We start from the raw sequence: 24,640 nt of genomic DNA on the forward strand, positions 1-24,640 counted from the left end.
ACAAACTTGCCCTTGGATATGTTTATTATAATTTGATTCGTTTCTGTCTAGCCCCTTAACGTGTTAACAAAGTTTTGATATATCATAAAATGGAAATTGTATTTGTTAATTTTTATGGACTTTTTGCTGGATCTGGATAGGCACCAAATATTTTAACAGCTATACGTAGAATTGTTGTGAATTGGTTTGAATTATGAGTGACATAACGTCATGGTCGGTGGTACATCGACGTCGTAAATAGCTAATATTGAATTTAATATAACCTTTTAAAATTTTGTTTCGATGGTTCTTATGCCCATTTGAATAAGGTATATTTTGATTGATCTATAACTTTCAACTTTTAAAAAATTTACATCCAATAATTCATCCCACGCCTGTGCAATTCACAATATTTTCCTTGACCGCAGATATGATGAATTAAAAATACACATAGAGCCCGTGAAAACTCAATGTTACGTACCTGGGTCTGAACCCGCAACCTTCAATCGCGATGCACAAGTTCATACCACTGGGCCATCATGGTTTATGTATTATAGTAACTATTGGCAAATGTAATAAACTCCTTGATTAAATAATACCCTCTTTAATTGATCATTTGCCTGTAACTTATAATAAGTTAATGTAATACAATTATTAAGTTACGCTTCACACAAAGATTCCAACTTCTAACCCATGGATTAACTTATAACTTAACTTGAACTTTCCTCAAAGGCAAACTATAAGAGATATACTAAGAGTTTGTGTGGAGAATTCGGAGATAAGTCACGCCTCTGTGAAAAGTCAGTAAGAGCATTCATCTTTTATAGATAAACACAAATAATTGTTATTATTGTATTCCGGCTTGAAGGGTGAGTGAGCCAGTGCAGCTAGAGGCACAAGTGACATCTTGGTTTCTTTGTTTTGAACCACATTAACGATGTAAGTAATAGGTATTTTTTTAAGGTGAAAACTCCTATGAGCAGTTGTGACTAGTGTTGCATATCGATAGTCCACTATCGATAGACTATCGATAGTTAAGATGTTAGCAATAGTATTCATAGTCTATTGATAGTATTGTCACGTGTCAATACTATCAAAAGTATTGCAAAACCCATTACTTTTAACCTAAACTATCGATAGTCCAAAACTATCGATACTATCGATAGTATTGCTTACAGAGAGCTAGCGATACTATCGATATCCTAAATAGTTTTCGAGGTCAACTATCGATAGTCAAACTATCGGTAGTTCTGCAACGCTGGTGTGTGACCTTGCCTTCGAGTAACAATATCAAGTAAGTATATCAGATTTAATAGACCACCTGCAGTTCTTGTTGTTATATATGTATGTTTTTTTTTCTTTAAATATATATTATACCTAAAACAGGCTTTTCATCGACAGCCTCCTTGGTCTAGTGGCTGTATAGATAAGGCCGCAGATCCCAAGGCTCTGGGTACAGACCACATTAAGGGCAATAAAAGTCACTGGGAGTCTGTATACTGCCGTGTTTGTTTTCCAAGCACGTAAAACAGTTGGTACTGCGCCGTTTCAAATAACATCAAGTAACTGCATATTTTTCTGATACTTTGTTATTCAATTTATTTTTATTTATTGTTTTTTTTTTTTTATAAAAATGTACTGAACTTTCATTATCCATACTTATGAGCAATAAAATGAGAAATAAGCAAAAAATTCAACAAAACCCAATATGACCCTTTTCGTGTACTTCAGTCTTAAGTTCAAACAGAGAAGCGAAACTGGATTTTTAAGTCCTCAGCGTGCGACATTGTCGACGGACGAAGATCACGTGCTTTGCATAGCACTTCAACCTTTCCGACGTTATCCTAATCCGATGTGCGTCCCTTGTCCCTGAAATCCCTTGAGGCCGCCGTAAACGAAGTCGGTCAGCCGATATACATAAGGGTTTGTTTAGTTATTACGTTGATTATTGTATTTATTAATGTAATTTCAATGTAAGTAATGTGTTTTTTGTGTCATTATTATGATTTAGTTTAAGAAACGAAATTTCCAGGTTGTAAAATAATATTATAATATTAGTAGAGTAAGCTGAGAATTAAGACTATTGATTGATTTGAATTAAAAATCTCGTATTCTCTATTCAACTCTGACTGAACATTCATACCTATTACAGGAATCAAAAAAACTGCCCATATTTGAATATATTTTGGTTAGTAGTGCTTTATTTCAAGAGCGTTGAAGTAGGGTAAATACATTGCGCATACCCTTGTCAGATGCAAACACGTGTGTCGAACGTCCAATCTGAAACAAAATTAAATTTGTTAAATAAATTCCAAATGAAATACAATGTTTCAAATAATCTTTGTCATAGGCTGCGGCCACGTGTGGGTGGAAAGTCAGGTCTTTGGCACTCTGTATCCTTTTCATTTTAGATAAGACATAAAAGACAAACAAACAAACCCTTTCACATTTATAATATTAGATAAAATAAAAAACTGTAAAAACCAGTATGAAATTATTTATGTGATTTTGCTTAACTCAAAATCTAAATATCCTTTATTCAAGTGGGCTCATGAAAGCACTTTTGAATCGTCATGTGTTGAATTAAATTTAAAGCAACAACCGGTTTGGAAAGTAGATTCTACCGAGAAGAACCGGCACGGAACTCAATAGTTACTCTTTTCCACGATTTTAATTACAGAGTGTGTCAGTAAAGTACAACGATTTTTTTATATATCCTGCCTAAATATCTAAAATTGCTAAGTCCACACATTTTATCATTAATATAATCTTGTATTGAGTAATATGCCTAATATATATTTATCAATGTTTTTTTGACATGATGATGATGACATATTTTTAATGCCAATTGCTGGAAGTCCCATTTATGCATTTCCTGCCCATGAAGTGGGGAGGTTATATGAGTCACTCTCTTTGTCCATTCTAATTCTAGTGCTACAATATCAACATAAATCCAACTTACTCATAACAACCTGCCACCTAATGGTAAGTGGTCACCACCGCCCATAAATAATGGCGCTGTAAGAAATATTAACCATTCATTACATCACCAATGCGCCAACCATTGGGAACTAAGATGTTATGTCCCTTGTGGCTGTAGTTATACTGTCCGTCTCCCTTCAAACCGAAACACAACAATACTGAGTACTACTGTTTGGCGATAGAATTTCTGATGAATGGGTGGTACCTATCCAGACGGGCTCGTATAAAGCCCTACCACCAAGTAAAATATACCTCTAATGCTTGAATTTTAAATCATCAATATTCAATTGGAAATTGACTTCTTTCTCTCGATCTCGATCTTTATGTGGTGGGAGTCAATAGGTATAAAGTGACTTATCACACACACGAACACGTAAAACGGCTTCATTTGAGTTACATTTATTCCTTTTTCTCGGAAAAAGTTAATAATAACTACATCACATGACATCCAGTTTCGACTAACCTGAATTAGATAAAGCATTAGCTCTACTTCAAAAAAAAAAAAGCAATTATTAGTAATAGAAATAAATACATAAAATATGCCTCCGCATATTTATTTCCCTCTGATTTTTCTTTTTTTTTCCCAAGCTATCTATCACAAGATTTATTTATTTACGAAAAAATATTAAGTAACAAAATACTAAAGGGAACCTTCGCCTTATTTTTGCAGACCATCAATTAGATATTATTAACGTAATTGATTGCGAATCGCGTTCCAACCCTCTGCCACTTAAAAATCACAAACAGACCTGTGACATTTTTCTCCGCAAATACAGGTCATAAGGTTAGTGTGAGATTTTCGCGCAGCATATTTGTCTGTAACGCGCAATCGAGCAAGGTCAATGACATATTTAATGTATCTCTAATTCTATTCTATCTAATTGAAGTTTATTTATAAATTGAACAAAGTTAATTTAGATTAATATGTTTTTAATTAAACTATAATTAGACCGGTTTAATATTAAAAACTAAGACTTTACACTTGTACTGGCATGTCAATGTAAGGTGGGTTTTTGCTGATATAATATATTTAATAATGATCCGCTCTATAGACATTTTGTTCATAGTACAAATATTCTAAATTAAAAAAAAAAGACAAATTAATCACCACATACCCAATTCCCATACCTACAGATAATTAATTTACAAATACATTAAGTTGCCAACGCTTTAATGATACCGTAACGAAAATGAATAAAACCTTTGTAGTTTTATGTAAAGTTAATCAGTTCGATATTTTGAGGTCAAATACAATCCGAAGTTAGCTGTCAGTTTCAGACTCGACAGGATTCGTTTCAGTCGAAAGAAAAATAACAATTTTATTTACAACGAATATAATCCTGCCGAAAATCAACGTTTTTGTATAATGTTACCATTAATAAAAATTGATTTAGATAATTTTGTTTTAAATGATATTCCATTTTGTATAACATTCCAAGTTTATACTTTTTGATTATTATATTTTACACGAACCATTCTTGCACATTTGTCGGGTGGGATTACTATTGATTTTAATTACTAAAAAATTTATTCAACTTCGTCAAGAAAACTTGAACCAAGAGCGTCAAGTCTCAGCGATAGAGAATGAATGTTTTACGAGCGTCTGCTCGTAAAAAAGCAGAAATCGGAAGGCTAATATATACTTAAATGTTTTATGCAAATAAATATATTTTTTAAATTTGATTTTAAAGGAGAAATCACTACTGTTATTGAAACTAGGTAAGTTATCGACGAGTTAATTTTTTTGTTGTGGCATATGAGGCTAACTAGAAGGAGGCTCATCTAATGGTGAGTGACTATCGCTTGTACTTAGCTCATCAGGGAACGTATAAGCGTGTTTATTATTAAAAATATATGTATGTATGTACAAAATGTGTCCCATTACTAGATAAAGATCTCATATCCTTCAAAATAGTTTGAAGATGATTCCACCACGCTGCTCCATAAGACTTCGGTGACACAAGAAAGAAAGTTCATCACATCGTTTTTCTTTACTGTCAATTACATGAAAACTCAGCGGTCCTCTCTACAATACCATCTCAGACACAATTCTTGGAATACATACTTTAGATTCAGATTATTAAGATAACATCACCGAATGCATTGCAGTAAATTCATCAGGGTACAGAAATCGCAAGAGAGAACTATTAATAAATTCCAGCAATCAACATAAATTGGGATTTAAAATAAAAGATAAAAGCATTTCAGTTGAAATTGAAAGTTGATTTTACTTTTGGGAATTTCAAACAGGAAAAAAGCAGATTAAGAGAAAAAAAGCTACTTGATTTTTATTTAATTAAACCCTTTTGGAATAGCCTCCTTGATTGTACAAATAATGTTTGAGGATCTTCTTTGATTTCATTTAATTCTAAGATCTTACTTTGCCTTTTTTATGGCGTTAGGCGGAAGGTGAATAGGCTACATTTTGATAGAAATTAGCGCTATATAAACATTTAAACCATTTGAAGTGAAGCCAAATATCGTGAAGAATACACACATCTGCACTCGTAATGGAGTAGCATGATGAAACATGCTCCAAATTTTCTTCCCAAGACTCCTCTCGAGGACGAGAGCAAAGGAGACAAGGACTATAGCAGTAGACAGGATCTCTCATTTACTTCAGTTGCATTCAATTTAAGCCAGTATCATAACAATTTAAAAGTTCTTAAAGGAGCCTACTTGAATGAATACTATTATTTTGATTTTAAAATATTTTAAAGAAATATTTGCCAGACCTGTGCAATAGCTCCATTAATCCAATAATATGAAATATAATATTATCACTGCGTGGTAGTTGTAGTTTCCAAGATAAATTATAAGGGGAATATTATAGATGGCAAATGAAAACTAGACACGAGACTGAAATTTCCGCTCGAAATTGACTTAATTTATAGCAATGCCTGCGGACAAAGTCACAAATAATGATTAACAAGGTCACGATTGTCGATTTCGTTTGTAAAAAAATTAATATTTATCTGTAAATATTCCAGTGCTAGGTTAAGACCTCCTCTCACATTGAGGAGAAGATTTGGGACTTATTTCATCAGAGTCTCTTTATTCCATTCATTACGTGATCAATTGATGAATTGAATCATTTCGAAACGATTAAGGCATATAAGTAGGCAGATTGGCAAATGGGCTATCTTTTTTATATTAACCGGGTAGGCATAATATGACTCCACTCCAGCTGCTGGTAAGTGATAGTGGAGTGAAACAGTCAGTGAGAATGAACGGCACCATTCGCCCTCGCCACGCCGGCCCGTAAGATCCCTCTTCACGCATCGTTTTTCAATCCAGGTTTTAAGAAGGGGAACACGTGTCTTGTAGAGAATATTTTGGCGGTGCGTCAAAGACAATAATTGGGAAATTAGTTCGTCCGCGATGGAATTGATGTCACAGTTAGGTAGTGTTATCGAGAGCCAGACCTTGTAGACTTGTGAAGGAAAGGGAAACATGAATTAGGGAGAATAATTCCTCAGAGCACTCAACGCTGTAGCTCTGCTATCTCTCGAAGCAACCTATCTATCGTGGTTAAGTTATCGTTAATGCACGTTGTCTAGATCAGCAGATCGTGCAAGTTGCTGTTTTTTTTCATAGTAATAAACAGATACCGTTTTAGCGAATGTCTGTTTATCCTTTTAATTAATCGTAAAGTTATGTAGGAATAGGATTTTGGATTAAAAAATCAACTTTTACATAATTAGGTACCATTCAATTTATCAATATAGCAGAATCGACGGAGTTAGTATCAAGGTCAAAAGTACGTTAGTTACGTAAGTAAGTTAGTATATTGACACAAAGCCTTGAACAGAAGGCATCTAACGAGATGCTAAAAATTGCTGAATGTAAGCGTAGGAAACCTTAGGAGAAAAAATTGGCCATTATAAAGAAGGCTTTCATAAAACATCATTAATAAGTATGACGTAATCGAAGATAATATTGAGCTACTAATTATTTGAAGATTATTATCTGAAAATAGACATCTCTGCTTATATTAGGATATAAACAGATATGACTATTCTCACATAATACGGCTGAATATAGAAAATGGATACACATTCTTTACTTTTTAGTTTTTTTTACTTTTATACAAATTGTTGAGATACAGAAACTTAAACAAAAATTCACAAATACTGAAATTCTGAACAATTACAAAATTTTAATTCTAAGACTTCATTGGTCTAGCTGTGTATACAGGGCTAGTGGTAATTCGACGTATTCCCGTTAGGAGGTGATAGGGGTGACTATTTGCGATAATTTTAACTCCCGTATGCATGATGCAAAAGTGAACCATTTTTGAGTTATCGCGTTTTTTAGATATTTTCAAAATAAGTCAAAAATGCAACTTCAAAAATTTATTTTAAAAAAAGTTTCGATTAAAATCTACTTTTTTCTTCTGATTTATAAAAACGATTAAACACTGGATATTTTTCAATATTTAAACAATAATTATCGGTCCAAATTTAAAAATGCGAGACGGAAAACGATATTATTTCAATGTGTTTTTTTTTTCCATCAATTATGCCTGAAAAACAAAAAAAGTCATTCTGAAACTTGTTCTGCAGATTATTTTAAAAACATAATCGTTTACTTAGCTTTCCGAAAATGTATAAAAACTAGGAATTTATTTCAAAGCAACCGAAATAAAATGATCAGAAAGGACGCTTGTGAAAATTCGTATTCGAATTTATATTTCTTTAAAATTCCCACAAAATTGATTTAATAAAATAACAAATGTAAAAAAACTTACTTATTTACTTAATTTACTTACTATATACAAATTTAAAATAAAATTTAGATTCATAAACAATTCAGTAGCTAAGTTACAATTAAGATATTTTGTAATTTAGCCTAGTTCTTGCTCGAAGTGACTCCCCTATTGCGAACGCAAAGTGGCATTCTTTTTCTAAGTTGTGACTTAACTATCAAACTAATCAAATTATTCCGCATTGTATTTGAAGCGTTCATAATTCTTATTTTGATTTCTTCCGCGGATGACACAGGCTAGACGTCATAAACTAGGGATTTCATGTGACCCCAAATATAGAAATCAACCAGCGTTAAGTCCGGACTCCTTTTTTAAATAAATTTTTGAATTTGCATTTTTGACTTATTTTGAAAAAATCTAAAAAACGCGATAACTCAAAAATGGTTCACTTTTGCATCATGCATATGGGGTTAAAATTATCGCAAATAGTCACCCCTATCACCTCCTAACGGGAAGTCGAATTAACAATAACCCTCTATATACCAATTAATTAATTATTTGTCATGGTGAACGCTTGGAATCGTAAAGTTGATCTTGCGCCATACTATATGCGAGTAATTACGTAGTGGATAGTTTAAAGACCTTGCGTATAAAATTTATTACCGACCAACTTTCATAGCAATCGGTCAAATAGTACCGAATTAAACAGATATACTCGTTACAATATCCATTGGTATAAATATATACTTACTCTTTAACGCGTACGGATAATAATTTGCTGATACGGCATCAACGTCTTAATTCGTTCCCTTTTAGATTTTTTCTTACAGAGGCATATTTTACGCAATAAAGGTGTTATGACGTAACATCCCTGTGTTTTATGCGAGCAATGCCATTAGCAACATGCATGTGTATTGCAATTGCGAAAACAGCGAGTGACTTTGTGGAAGCTAACAATATCTCCAGTTGAAAGTACACCAGTTTGGACTGGAGATAATTTTCATGTCAAACATCTCGTACAAAAATACGATTAGTATTCAATTCAACCAAAATATATCGAGTTAAAATATATATTATAACGTTAAAATAAAACGCTACTAATATATAAATAAAAAATAAATATAATTTATACAAATATTATAAATGTGAAAGTAACTCTGTCTGTCTGTCTGTCGCTCTTTCACGGCCAAACCAATGAACCGAATTTGACGAAATTTGGTATGAAGCAAACTTGAACTCCAAGGAAGGACATAGTCTACTTTTTTGCCCAACACATGACAACTGACACCTAAAACGCGAGCCAAGCCGCGGCCGACAACTAGCATTATTTACATATATGGCGGTGAGCTTTTATATACATATATTATTATTAACATGAAGACTATTGACGCGCTTACAATGGTAACTAAAAGAAGGTCGTCTAACAAATTCAAAATTATTTTTACAAGTTGATATACATTTTTAATGTTCACTTATATTTTATATCTTATAGCAAATTGACACCAAATAAGTTATTTTATTTTATTCCAAAAAATTAACTTTACTTTTACTAGATAACTTAAAATAACTCAAAAATATTTCTATAGATACAATCCTACATTAAAACTAAAAACTATATCAAACTAACTGAACCGATGGTCTCTTGATGATATTCATAAGTCGGAAACTTTAACTTCCTGCAAGAAGGTTCTTTCGTGAATAACAACCGTTGATTAATATTCCTTGTGCGTCTTGCCAAAAGTGTTATATGAATGTGTTTCTCAACTTCGAATTTTGGAATGGAAATTTATTAAGATCTTATTATAGTTTTAGTTTTCGACTACCTCGATGGCCTAGGAGCTAGCACGTAATGCTAGTCATTATAACCTAGATAAATCTTGCGACTCACCATTACAGAGTCTGAACCTTGGAACTGTTTTCATTCCCTTTTCAGTCTTGTGTCTGAACTCTAGTCGTGTTTAATTTGTGGTACCATCGGGTTATGACAGTAAGGGAATCGAGGATTCACGTGTGCTTGCACAAATACTTAAGAATGGAGTCGTGGTAAAAATTGGTCCTAGAAGTATCATCATAATGTCTAGATACAAATATTTTATAAGGGCTTTGTACAAGCCTTGTATAAGGGTTGATACTCATCTGGTACATAAGAAATACTGGGTATTGTTGTGTTCCAGTTTGAAAGGTAAGTAAGACAGTAAAATTACAGGCACAAGATGGCTCTTGTTGATGCCATAGCATCTTAGTTACCAAGGTTGGTGGCGCATTGGCGATGAATGGCATTTTTAATATTTCATACAGTGCTAATGTCTATGAGCGGTTGTGGCCACTTACCATCAGATATGCCATTTGCCCACCACCTATACTACAAAAAAATATATCAAAAGTAATATTTATCGCAACCCTTTTTTAGACCTTGTACACAGACACGATCCTGTCACAATTTTATCATATAAATGAAAAGATAAATAAAAAAATGTCCGCTATAAATCAAATTTACACATCTCGAGGTCCACGAATTCTATCTTCGTGAAAAATGTACCCATTAGTCACATAGTCGATTCTTGGGGTCATTTTGTATGCCGTGTAAGTTCTCAGATAGAATCTACATAGAGAATTTTGATGAGCGTGTACTGGGATACTCTGGCTTATAGCAAAAGTTTAAAGGATCTATTGTATAGCACGTATCGGTTTTAAAGATTTTTTTTTTTATTTCATACGTGGTCTGTGCTCAAATCCATAGAAATCGTGTCACAAGTAAAAGAGACTATCAACCATGAGATCAGAGTAATATGACCAGAAATTACAATGGCTTACCTACAGATAAAAAAGACCGCTAAATAATTATGTAACATTGGTCGCAGGGTTTTGTGAAAACCCGTCTGGGTAGGTACCACCAACTCATCAGATATTCTGCCGCCATGCAGCTATACTTGGTATTGTTGTGTTCCAGTTTAAAGGGTGAGTGAGTCAGTGTAACATTAGGCACAAGGTACATTACATCTTAGCTCCCAAGGTTAGTAGCTCATTGACGTAGTAAGGTTAATATGGTTAATATTTTTAACAGCGCCAATGACTATGGGCGGTGGCTTAACATCAGGTGGCCAATTTTCCGGTCTGCTTACCTATCACTATGAATATTGGACTGTTTCGATATGAGGTTACTTAAATTATATTTATTTAGACAAACAGTTAAAATAATAACCAAGATATAAAATTTAATAAGAATAAAATCACAAACTAATCAGGTCTTCGCCAATAAAAAAACCATAATTCGTAATAAAGCAGATCATTAATAAAGTAATGACTAAAATGGTAATTAAAAACAAAATAAATATGAAATTAATTAATACGTAACACGACCAAATTTCTATCAAATGAGTAATAAATAAAGTTAATTGTATTTAAGTTCATAATTAATTTTAGATTTTATTTCTTTTAATGACAATAGAAACAAATCAATATCATTGAATTTGTTATTATTATTCGTCGACGTTTATATTTCGCAAAAGTGTTTTTTTTTTTATATCTCGAACAATTTTAAACGAACGTGACATTTTTAAGAATGACTAATTTAAAAAATGGAGTTTTTTGTATGCAGTATATTTTATGAGAGATTTTTTTAACACAGCTCTATAGTGGTAAATACTGCCATATTTTAAGTTTATTTCTAACTGTGTTTTACCAGCAGCTTCGACCACGTATGGCCGACCACTGACACAGATGGGCAAAAGTAGTTGAGTCCAAGATGGAGGCATCAACAGCCAATTTGGACATAGCGAAATCTTTCGATCGAGTGTGGCACAAAGCGTTTCTTTCAAAATTATGTAACTGGATCACCATTTGGCAGATTATCAACGTTGTTGTCGACAGTGCATGCTCTGACTTTAAAATTTGTCATTTCTGGTGTTCCATAAGAATGTGTGCTATGACCTACTCTGTTTCTTCTGCATATCCACGAATTGTTGTAAATCAGCAGCATTTATTGTTATGCAGCCGATAATACCGTATCTACATACCGACACCTTATTCACTGGCCGAACTAATAGGGAAAACGTCACGAAATAATAGATGAAATGAAGTCGTTGTTAAGCAAAGTATCAGACTGGGGCCGATTGAACCTAGTCCAATTCAACTCCAAAACGACACAAGCGCGTTAACCGATAAAAAGTCACAATTTGTCATATCTCCACGATTTGAGAACATCCCTATTGCTGCCACAGCTAATATCGGAATACTTTACAATTGTATTTAACTAACATGACTATTTTTAGATGTTGAAAAAGAGTAACTACTGAGTTTCTTGCCGGTTCTTCTCGGTAGAATCTACATTCCGAACCGGTGATAGCTTTACTTAAATAACGATTCAAAAGTGCTTATAAAAGCCAACTTGAATAAAGTATATTTTGATTTTGATTGAAAGGTAAAAGAGGAACTGTACGGATTAATCCTGGCTGCTCAATTTCGCGTTTGGACATCGCGTCAGAATTCGAGGTTTCATCCGCACTAACTAGTTGTCCGATTATTCACAACAGCGCAAGTTTTATGGCATTCACTCACATCTGCCTCACTCACAAACACTCTTTGGAACCATCTTTCACCGGTTTTTCCAAACTCTTTTACGCCTCCTGTTTGTTTGCCACCTACACCATAAAAAAAGAAAAAAATACATAAAAAAGGTAGGTTTAAGTACAAAAAGTAGGAAGGCGACACTTCCGTCATACCAAATTTCATCAAATTCGTTACAGTGGTTTGGCCGTAAAAAAGCCAAAGATAAGCAGACAGAGATACTTTCGTATTTATAATATTAGTATAGATAGCAACCAGTTCCAACTTCACCTGGGCCATGTATCAAATTGACGTCATTAAAATTTAGTAAGTAATTTATTATAAATATTAAGAACGGCGCAAATATTGTCTTCGCGCCATGACCGAGTTTAACTAATGGAGGAACGACAGGCGGGCTATAATGTAGGCTCTGGCAGTTAATAAAATAGTTTTATTTTAGTATGGATGGATAGAATGTGTCGATTTTTAGGGTTCCGTGCCCAAAGAGTAAAAACGGGACCCTATTACTAAGACTTCGCTGTCTCTCCGTCCGTCTGACCGTCACCAGGCTATATCTCAAGAACCGCGATAGCTAGACTGTTGAAACTTTCATAAATTATGTATTTCTGTTCCCGCTATAACAACAAATACTAAAAATAAAATAAAATAAATATTTAAGGTGCTCCCATACAACAAACGCGATTTTTTTTACCTTTTTCGCTCGATATCAACAATGGCAACAGGTAGGCACTTGAAATATTCACAAAATACTCAGTTGTATTTTTGCTTTAATAATAAATAATAACATTAAGATAAAATAAATATTTAAAGGGGTCTCCCATAAAACCGCCATGTTTTGCCTATTTATTATTATTATGTGTATACCTACAGTTGTTTACCTATGGTACGGAACCCTTCGTGCACGAGTCCGACTCGCACTGGGCCGGTTTTTCAAAATTAATAACATCGGAACGGAAATGTAATAAGAGAGTGCATAACTTATAACAGATAATGTTATGCCTGTCACCTGACGACTAACCGCTAAATAGCGAGCGAAACCGCGACGGACGCTTGTTCTTAATAATAGAATACGAATGTTTGTATGTTTGCCTTCTATGTTTGTCTACACATTTCACTGTCATGAAAGATTAGTAAGGTTATCGTACGACAGCGAATGTCCCGACCTAAGGAAGAACAAGATTATTTCTTTTCATCATTGTCTTTCAATAAGACATCTCATTTTATGTTTTATTATTATTTTTCACGATTTTTTTATCCTGTTTTAGTCCTAGTTTCTTAATACTTGTACTGAAATGAGAAATTAATGTAACGTAAACAAACTCTTGGAGTAAATATGAAATAAAATAATATATATAGGTATACTCTACTTTTATATGTATGTATATAAAAGTATTTTATAACCACCTGCAGACACAGATAACAACCTTCATGACCACAGATCTCGAGACGACTTTGAAGGAATCTTGAGACGCAATCCTCGTCTCAAGTTTTTTGTAATTACACTTACACGCTCACAATAATATGCGTTTAAGTACAGAACTTGCTGGTTACTGAACTTAAGCTAGAATGGAATATTTTAGTCATTGCATCGATTTCCTGAGTTCAATCATCGGATCAGGTTAGTATAAGTTTATTGAGTTCGGTGTTCATTGATTATTTATCAGTATAAAAATGGTGTTAAAAGACAGGTGGACTTAATTTAATATTATAATTGAAAAACTTTAAAAAAATGTCTAAATAACAATAATGTAATATTTACGATCACAAGTTATCACGTGAAAATTCAAGCTATTTTTACAATTGAAAATAAATCTAAAACTTCGTAAAATAAAATGAAATTCGTGGACACTTAGAGGCCTTTGTAAGGCTTTGTGCAAGCCCATCTGAGTAGGTACCACCCACTCATCAGATATTCTACCGTTAAACAACAATACTCAGTATTGTTGTGTTCTGATGTCTTGGATCAGTGAGCCAGAACAACAGGCACAAGGGACATAACATCTTAGTGCCCAAGGTTGGTGCCGCATTGGTGATGTGAGGGATAGCTATTTCTTAAAGCGCCATTGTCTATGCAGTGTTCACTTACCACAAGGTGCCCCATTTGCTCGTCAACCTACCTATCTCATAAAAAAAGTATAATTGCGCATTTAAAAATAATGAGAGAACGAATCGAACGGAGAAGCACAGGATTAACACAGGGTGGATGAAATGGCGGCAGGTTACGGGAACAATTTGTGACCCCCGTATTCCCCTTAAACTTAAAGGGAAGATCTATAAGACCATGGTCAGACCTGCTGTTCTATATGGATCAGAGTGTTGGGCTATAAAAGGGATGACTGAAAGACAATTGCATGTGGCGGAGATGAGAATGCTGAGAGGAATGTGTGGTGTTACGCGAATGGATAGAGTAAGGAATGAGTACATAAGAGGAAGTTTGAAAGTGGCACCGGTAACCGAGAAGCTATCTGGAAACCGGCTGTCTTGGTATGGGCATGTTATGCGGAGGAATGAGGACCATGTTGTGAGAAAGGTTTTGAGAATGGATGTGGATGGATATAGAGGTAGGGGACGACCCAAGAAACGATGGATGGATTGTGTGAAAGACGGTATGGTTAGAAAGAATGTTACTTGTGAGATGACGTCCGACAGAGAAGTATGGAAGAAGAAGACATGCTGCGCCGACCCCAAGTAAAATTGGGATAAGGGCAGGAGGATGATGATGATGAGACTTCATCTCTTTTTCTCCTTCACAGTCGCAGAATCTCCGTTTCAAATAACCGTTATATAATATATACCAGGAGAACACCATATTAATGACTGGGTTTTATCATTATTTAAAATTTTCAATAGATTTACTGTAGGTTATTTGAAAGCATTTTTGAGTAATATCAATAGAGAAACAGCGAGGATAACCTTTATAAAACCTTTATAAAAATGAATACCACATTTACCGCAATGTTTTATCTGAAGTGCGTATAAGCTTTGTAAATAATACACGCTTTGACAGCCTTTATGACGTCTTATTAAATTCGTATATAATACCGAACCGTTCCTCCCTAATTCATCGTTTCAATATCTTCATGGATCTTTCGATATTACAGAAGATATATAATATTAGACCTGAAATTCCTTAATACTGAATCAATATTCCATAGTCTCACAGAATAAGACAAATTCAAAACTCACCATATATTATGATCATAATTTTTAAAAGGTGATAATTACGCTTAATTGTCTGTAAGAATTATAGCATTTAGAGGATCATTGGAAGTCGGTTACATTTTACAAGGAAGATTCGATGAGATTATAAGGATAAGCATTGTGGAAAGATATACTCTATAGCAATACATTTTTGGCTACAAAGAAAAGGAAAATAGGCACACCACACTAAAAGTCAAACACTTGATTCAGGTCTTATATTATACAGATCATGATGTTATACAGATTTAAATAATCTTCTTATATATTAATAACGTAAGCTAAGTTTGTCCTATTGATTATGGGACGATAGCTGCACATAAAAAAATCGTTTATGATCTCATTTTGAAAAGGAAAAGAAGATTCTTAATTACTATTAACTAAATTGTTACAATTTAACAAAGAATTAATTTTAGAGAGCGGAAAAAATATACCGGCCGTTTAGAGAGCGGTGTTACGGCTGTATAAGAAAAAAAATTAAATAAGGTTTCATCATTTTGGCGCAAAATCTGGATGATGTGGCTTACAATTGAATTAAATCAAAACAAAACCTGTCATAGGTTTCGATATTTCTAAAAAATCTTTTGAATCGCGGGCGACCGACTAGATTTACTTTAATACAACACTAATCAATTTTGAATTTACGATTTATTTATAAAATATTCATATCAGTAAATAATTTAGTTTTGAATACTCAAAAAACAAAATATGTAGTTTGGGTAGGGTACCCAATGTTAGAAAGCAAAATTATAATATATCTTTAAATGGTGGCCGTCTTGATGTAGCCGATACTACGGTTTTTTTGGGAATAGCATTGGATTCCAAACTTCAGTGGAGTCCTCATTTATCATCCCTGACAGGAAGACTCAGCTCCGCAGCATACGCGGTTAGAAAAGTTAGACAACTAACTGATATTGATACCGCTCGTCTAGCGTATTTTGGTTATTTTCACGGTATTATGTCATATGGCATATTACTGTGGGGTAATGCTGCAGATATTGAATCTGTTTTTATTTTACAAAAGAGAGCAATCCGGTCTATTTATAATCTTGGAGCTAGAGACTGTCTTCGGGATGTTTTTAACAAAGTAGGAATACTCACTGTTGCGTCACAGTATATTTACAACAATATTATGTATATTCACAGTAGCGTTGATCACTTTGATAAAGATCAGTGATAATCATTGTATGTGCACGAGAAGTAAGGATAAGCTTAGAATGCCAAGTTTCCGACTCCGCAAAGTCAATAAATCATTCTTGGGGCAAGGTATCCGCTTCTATAATAAAACTCCGCAGACATTTTTAACTTTGCCGTTTCATAGATTCAAGTCATTTGTAAAAAATACTTTGGTAAAGAAGGCATGTTATTCGATACAAGATTATATAGATGATAAAAAAGCTTGGAGTTAATGCTCGTTGACTTCCAGGCAGGAGACATAACATACATATATAATTGTATTTAACTAACATGACTGTATTTATAGATGTTGAAAAAAAGTAACTACTAAGTTTCTTGCCGGTTCTTCTCGGTAGAATCTACATTCCGAACCGGTGGTAGCTTTACTTTAAATAGTTTGTTAAATGACGATTCAAAAGCTCTTGTAAAAGCCTACTTGAATAAAGTATATTTTGATTTGATTTGATTTGATTTGATTTGATTTGATTATATTTACGCTCGAGTAGATTTTGCCGTCCCGAAAGCATAGGGTGGCCCTTTGTTTTCCGCACACACTTGTCCAGTATAATATATGCCGTACAGTTCACTAATCTCCTTTGAGAATTGCCGTGGTTACGGAATTCAGTCAGGAGGACAATCATTATTTAATGTCACGTCAAAATTTGTCACGTACAAACCGGATTATTGGCCGACGTGTCTAAATGAAATATTTATAAGCCTCAATATCCTGAAGATCTCCCAATCGGATCTGATTGTTCGTACAATCTGCTAACGAAGTGTTATTTTATTCAATTATTACACAATTATATCTTATATTTGTCGAAATATTGACATACCAAAAAATATATATTTTCATGTGTTCGTGTGTTAAATGTCTATATTTTTAACTAATATAAAACCTTATGCTGCTTATACTGTTTCAATAATGACTTTGAATTTTTAATGTTTGGCAACGCAGCTAAAATCTGCTACTAAGTAAATACTATTTACTTTAGTGGACGTTTATTTAAGCTTAAATAAAAACTTGTGTTTTCCTCGGATAGTACGTTTGAGGAAAATTCACAAAAATCCGTCGTAGCTACTCAATGTCGGATTATATCGTGGACACTTTAATGGCCAGAGTATATTTGAAAAAAGTTACCGAGAGATATGTCCTGTGTATAAAAATATATAAAAGGCTAAACATATCTTCAATAATCCATACGATTATAAGGAATACAAATATACATAACTTCGTATTTCAAATTTTAGAAAAAAAATGACTATTGAGTGTCTTGCTGATTCTTCTCTAACTGGTAGCCTTACGTTTAAAACAATTCTGTAAAATGACGATTCAAATATGCTTTTAAAATCTACTTGAATAAAGTATATTTTGATTTGATTACGTCGAAAAAAACAATCAGGGCTAAGTTGCTCTAACCATTATTATTATATTTAGTATGGATGGTATCAAGACAACATGACTCTAAATCCAACCTAGTTACGTCACAAGTTAACGCCAAAATCCTAACGACTACTGACGCTAGGATCGCCGTTAATCAGTACCTTATACAACAAAAAATACCGCTCTAACGGAAACGAGGCTCCTGAATCAATACAACTTGAAGATACTTCACACTTTCTGGGACAGTGGACGCCGTATAACAATTAATTACCTATTGCGTCTAGTCCCTAAAAGTAAATAGCTGTTTTGTGTTTAAAACTTAATGTAAGTAAAATTAAAGTAAAAATGTAACCCAAGGGGTAGATTTATCAAACATTAAAAGAAATAAAAACAAGAAAAAATCGTGTAAGTGCGTAATATTTAAATCATTCATGGATTCCTAACAAATGACGCACTAAAGGCAATTACTTGCGTGTCTGTTTTCCTTTCCCTGGCTGAATCTCAGTATTAACTCCAAGCGACAGAGTAAAGGCCAATAAATAATATCTCATATCGAGATATTTTTTATTGGCGGTATCGAGTTAACACTTTATATTTTAATAATCATTAAAATAGGTAGGCAGACTGTAAATTGATGGAAAGTGGTTACCTCTCATAGACTTCGGAAATGTATGAAATATTAACCATCTAAGATGTCCTTTGTAGACAACATTGCATTATTTACCATTTAAGCCGGAACACAACATTACTTACAATTGCAATTGGGTCGTGCAAATGTTATGTATGGGTACTAGTCTTGCATAAAGCCCATTCACAAATTAAAACTTATTTAAATAGTTATGAGAAAATATACTACAAATTTATACATCATACACATGTTATTAAATACAAATATTAACAAACCTTTTTAAATCAAACGCTAAGCTAAATATTTAATTTAACTTGTCAGCTAGTTACGTTAATGCTGTAATTACGTTTTAAGCGTATCGCTTAAAAAAGCATAAACCTTTGAACTATTTTAATTTGCATCAAGTAATGATACCCACTGAATATCTTTCAGTATAAAGTTTGTAGTGTACATAAAGCACCGGTCTGACCCGAGAGCTGAAACCTTCAACACGGCTCATAAAAATAAATAAGATAAAACAGAGCTCATCCAACTTAAGGATACGGCTAGAATGGAAGCTATAAACGATGGATATAAAGTATAATCTATTTTGTGCTTGTTAAGTATCTATAATGAATTTATATTAAGTAATATTTAGATATAGTATTTTTAATGACTTTTGTTAAACTTTTAACATCAGTAAAACTTGTAGAACGATATTTAAAATCTTTATAGAACTGCGGTTTGCGTTAAAATAGGAAAAAGAGTTATAGTTATAGGATATTATTTATTCCTATTATTTACTTACTATACTTTTTATTTATGATATAGTTAGGCGTACGAGTAAATACCGTCACCATTGCCTATAGACATTAGCGCTGTAAGAAATATTAACCATTCCTTACATCGCTTATGCGCACCAATTTTGGGAACTGTATGTATTTACACTGACTCGCTCAATCTCCAAACGGGAACACAACAATACTCATACTGATAAATACTCACTGAAAAAAGCAAACAGATAATCATTGGTTTTATAGTCAACTTGTCGTTGGCGGTCACATTACGTGACAGAATTATAATTGAAGTTCAAGTGCTATTAATATAATTATTACGAAGATAATTGATATTACATTATATCAATTAATATTCATGTATCATTTAGCGATTACATTTGATAAATTTATATAATATTTTGATAATTGAAACTCTCTAACAAGTTTTTTAACACAAAAGAAGTCAATAAAAGTATATCTTCGAAAAAAGGCGATGCGAATAAGTCCCTGTAGGAATACTATTATGCTGAATTCACCGAAATCGTCGTTCTGAAACAGATTCGATAGCGTTGTAATCTTAAATCCACCAGTTGCTTCTTGAATCTTATAATATATACGGATTTATATTCTTAAATTTTTACACAACAAAATACATTTGCACTAAAGGTAGAGTTGGTCTTTTTTTATGATATAGGTAGATTGACGGACAATTTGTCACCTGATCATAAACGGTCAAGAAAGCCACTAGGCCTTGGCGCTGTAAAAAAATTAAACCATTTAATACATCGCCAATACTCCACTAATTTCGGGAACAAAGATGTTATTTTCCTTGTAGTTAAACTAGCTCACTCACCGTTCAAACCGGAACACAATACTGAGTATTATTGGTTGGTGATAGACTATATGATATCTGGACTTGCTCAATGCTCTACTCCAAGTAAACGACTCTACTGAATTCATAAAAACTTATATAAATTAGATTCCAAACGTATTATAAAATTAATGAATAAATATCTAAAATAACAGTAAATTGAAACAATAATAAAAAAAAAACATTTTAATATACAGTGTGATTAAAAATAAATTAATAAATTTAACGCTTTAAAGATATCGCTCGCTGTCGCTATTAAAACCTCAACCTATTATAGCAACTAAATTATATAATACCTTCAAAATTTACTTTCATTCTCAGTAAGATTTTTTTACGTGAGTTTAACTAGGTCATCGTGTAATACCTAGGCGTGAGCTGGATATTATTTCGTTCTCTGCAACGGAAGCGATATTAAAACATCGCGGAATGTTTTAAAATTCCTTTTTCAAGCTTCGTTTGCATAAGTTAAGTATTTATGGTCGTATGTGAGCGTTTTACCGCATAATCGTAATAACCTATATTTAAATGTTAATTGCTTAATACTTCATTTTTTATAATATAAGTAGGATGAGCACTTATGGTAAATGGTAACCACTGCAAACTGACATCGCCAATGCGCCACCAGCCTTGGGAATACTTGGTATATTGGTTTATTAAACATGTAGGCGGAAGCGCATATGAGCCATCTGTAGTACAAATGCCCATACATATTGGATAAGAAATATTAAAAATTTGCATCGCCAATGCACCGGCATCCTTGGGATACTGAGATGTAATATCCCTTGGGTCTATAGTTACATTGGCTTACTATAAATCGTCACAGAAGAAAGCGAGCTGCTAATCACATCACAGGTTTTATAATTAACTAAGCATTAGTAATGTAATAATTATAATATTCTATATTTAAATGTTCAACCATTTTTATTTTTATTATCAAACCTCCACAGACTGAACGTCCGTTTAAATTAATTAGTGGATTATTTTTGCTCGCTAACGTATAGTTTAGTAACATAACAATAACAATTTCATCCAAGCGTTTATGAACGGGATATTTCTATTATTTTTATATGAGAACGCAAAAGTGTGTATCCACTAACTGGGATTAGGACAGCAAGGTGTAATAAGTCCCAAACCTTCTCATCAAGAGGTTAGACCTTTAAACAGTAGTAGGACTTAACGTAACTACACTACTAACTAAAAGTGTGTACGTTAGCTTGGACTTATTTCGGGTTCACTTGGTGGAAGCGCCTAGGTACTACCGTCTAGGTAGGTTCCACCTACTCATTAGTTATTTTACAGCCAAACATTAATACCTATAATTGTTGTATTCCGGTTAGAAGGCTAAGTGAGCCAGAGAAATTACAAAATACCTAGCTAAGTTATTATGTACTTACTCCCAAATTTGGTGGCGTATTGGTGATATGAGAAATGTCTAATATATCTTACAGCACCAAAGTCTATGAGCAGTGGTGACCACTTACCATCAGATAGCCCCTTTATCAGTCCAGTCACTTATGAGACATAAAAAAACAGCAACAAAACTACGGATCAACGTAATTTTTTGGCGTGAAACATTGATTGGCGCGCCTTGAGGGAAGGCCGAATTACCGAGCGTATGTCGTGACGGTAAATTGCGTTAATGACGTGCGTGGCGCGTATATACTATACAATTCGTTTGTTATTTTATTTTATTTACTTTATATTTATGGAATTTCTTTAACTATAAATTATGGGTATTAACCCATAAATTTTATGTTTCATATCTACCGGGTGTCTCGTGACGTTCACATATCCCGGCATAGTCTTTTGAGAGCCAGAGTATGACAAAGGTACTATTTTATACTAAAACCAGGCACAAATCCGATAAAACCAGTTATTTATAAATAAATTCGAACGAGCGACGCCTGAACATCGATCATTCAGTCATCAGAACGATATATTGCCGCGTAAGATGGATGAGAGGTATTCCATTGATATTGCGTATGCTATTCACGTATTAATATGGACTTGATCGTGAAATGTCGTGATATTATGACGTGCATTAAACATTTTTGTTAATAAAATATTTATATTGGTACAAGATAAGGGGCATTATCTCGGTGTAACAGGGGGCAACGAGCCACGAGTTTCACCTGATGGAAAGTGACCACCGTAGGAGTTATATTTTGGATTTATTATTATTCCACTAGTTGCTATTAGTAACTATACAACTACTTCTATTAGTTCAAATGTTGTGTTTAATTTTATATTGTAAATTATATATTAAAAAATATATATAATTCATAAAATAATATTATCGAAAGTTCTAGAATTCAAAATAGAAAGTATATAATACTCAGTGCTATTTTAAAACAAAGAATCACCTGTAGCTAATAAATATTATTATATTTTACCAATGTTTGGGAAGAGAAACCATTTCGCGACAATAAGCTTCACGGTAACGTAACATTCACTTAAATTAAATTCTACCCTCATCAAGAGATTTCCACTCCAAAACTCACATTATAAACAGTTAATTAACAACATTACAAAAATAATTTCGACAACAATAATGTTAATCACCTTTGTATAAACGCAAAACGATCTTATTCATCCGTCAATCATAACCAGAACATTGTCAACGGTATGATATTATAAAAGGGGCCTTAGCAGTAATCCTACAATCAACGAGAACGGAGCTTCGGCTTGGACAAGATATTGCCTCGGGAGATGAGACAACGGACCACAACTTTCATATTGTGGAATAAACTTGTACTGTTTTGCAATACACATGGTTTCACAAACCAGTGAACTTCTTTATTCAAAATATGTAAGTAGGCAAACTGTAAATTGGTCCGTCTCGTGGTTCATAGTCACTAGCACACATCAGTTTAAACTCACGATAGAACCATGTCACAATAAATTTTATTCAGTTTATGACGTGATACGATAAATAACAGCACACCCTTTTAACCAAAACACAACAATAAGAAATATTACTCTCAGGAAATCTTAAGCTTTAAAGATTTTAATTTATATGCTATATTACTGCTATCAAATCACTCTTGTGTCATACAGAAAAGCAGTCGGGAGAATGGGCTATCTGATCAGGAGTCGTCATCATTGTACATAAACCCTAGCAACCATAAAATGTTAACATTCGTTTTCAGAGAAGATGATTATAAACATTATAGAATCGGCATGTTAGGTGATTAAATTATAGCTAAAACTACGGAATTCCAAGTCAAGAAATCCTCTAGTTATTCCAAATAAAATTATATACCTATCCTGTATAGAAATCAACAAAAACAGAGTCCACATTTTTCATTATCTATGCACCTAATGTTTTTAACATATGAAACGGAAGTTGGGCAAGGATAACGAAATAATTGTATTCTTATAAACAATTTCAGTAATAATTGTAACAAGTTCAACAATAATTATAATCGTTCATTGTAAATACATCGCCATTTATACAAAATTCAAATAATAATTAATGTTGGTAGACGGTAGAGTGAAAATCACATCACGATATTAAATAACATTGAAACATAATTTATAATCAACTTAACTTAAATAAAGATAAGGTTCTAAATATATAATATATATAAATATTTAAGGCCCATGCATATCACCTGCACTTTGGGCTACCCGCACGGTGGCGGGTAAACCACCACGACAGCATTCCCAAGGAGGGTTGGTGTCAGGCAGGCGGCCGACCGTAAAATTTAAGCCAAAACCCTTAGCATCATGGACAGTAAAAACCATACGAGTGATAGGGCTAGGGCGTACCCCACAGGCGACGCGCAGGGGCAGCACCCGGCTCCTGTGGGAAATGGACAAGGGTTGTCGCACCGGAACGGGCGGGTGCGACGTAAGAAGCGAGCTCGAAGTGTGAGACAGTTAAGATTGATGTGTGCAAGTTGGACTGTAGGAACGATGTCTGGAAGAGGAAGAGAGCTAGCAGATGTTTTAAAAAGGCGACCGATAAATGCAGCGTGCCTGCAAGAGACAAAGTGGAAGGGTGCAAGGGCTAGGGAAATAGGAGAAGGATATAAATTATTCTATTGTGGAAGTGATGGCAAGAGGAATGGTGTGGGTATAGTTTTAGATAGTACGTTGAAAGAATGTGTGGTGGATGTAAAAAGAGTGAATGATAGACTGATAGCGATAGCCTTGAATGAGTGAACCGCGTTACCGGAAGTCGGAGCAGACTGGAAGGGCCACGCCATCAAGCGCTATGGCTTCAGGACCGGAGAGACCGCCGAAATCGCAGAACATGTATTCAGTCTTCGTTCTAGTGATTTTCAAGCCAACATTCTCCAGTTTCTGTTGCCAATCTTCCAATGTGCTCTGGATCTCAGGTCCATCTTAACCAACCAGTACAATGTCGTCGGCAAAAAGCATGCACCAG

At 33.8% G+C, this 24,640-nt stretch overlaps 2 protein-coding genes across 2 annotated transcripts in view; one reads left to right on the forward strand and one right to left on the reverse strand.

Annotated features, from left to right (window-relative positions):
- The window catches only part of LOC113396445 (uncharacterized), a 192,924-nt gene extending 190,636 nt beyond the window's left edge, over positions 1-2,288 (reverse strand). Inside the window, exon 1 of the mRNA XM_026634382.2 lies at positions 2,223-2,288. The gene's annotated coding sequence lies outside the window, so the exon portion shown is untranslated. The remainder of the gene's footprint in view (positions 1-2,222) is intronic.
- Positions 2,289-23,976: 21,688 nt separating this feature from the next.
- Positions 23,977-24,414, forward strand: LOC113396446 (uncharacterized). The gene has a single exon (XM_026634383.2). It carries the CDS (start codon positions 23,977-23,979, stop codon positions 24,412-24,414), a length of 438 nt encoding a protein of 145 aa, XP_026490168.2.
- Positions 24,415-24,640: the final 226 nt, after the last annotated feature.

This window comes from Vanessa tameamea, chromosome 22, assembly GCF_037043105.1.
Source record: "Vanessa tameamea isolate UH-Manoa-2023 chromosome 22, ilVanTame1 primary haplotype, whole genome shotgun sequence".
NCBI classification, from domain to species: Eukaryota; Metazoa; Arthropoda; class Insecta; order Lepidoptera; family Nymphalidae; genus Vanessa; species Vanessa tameamea.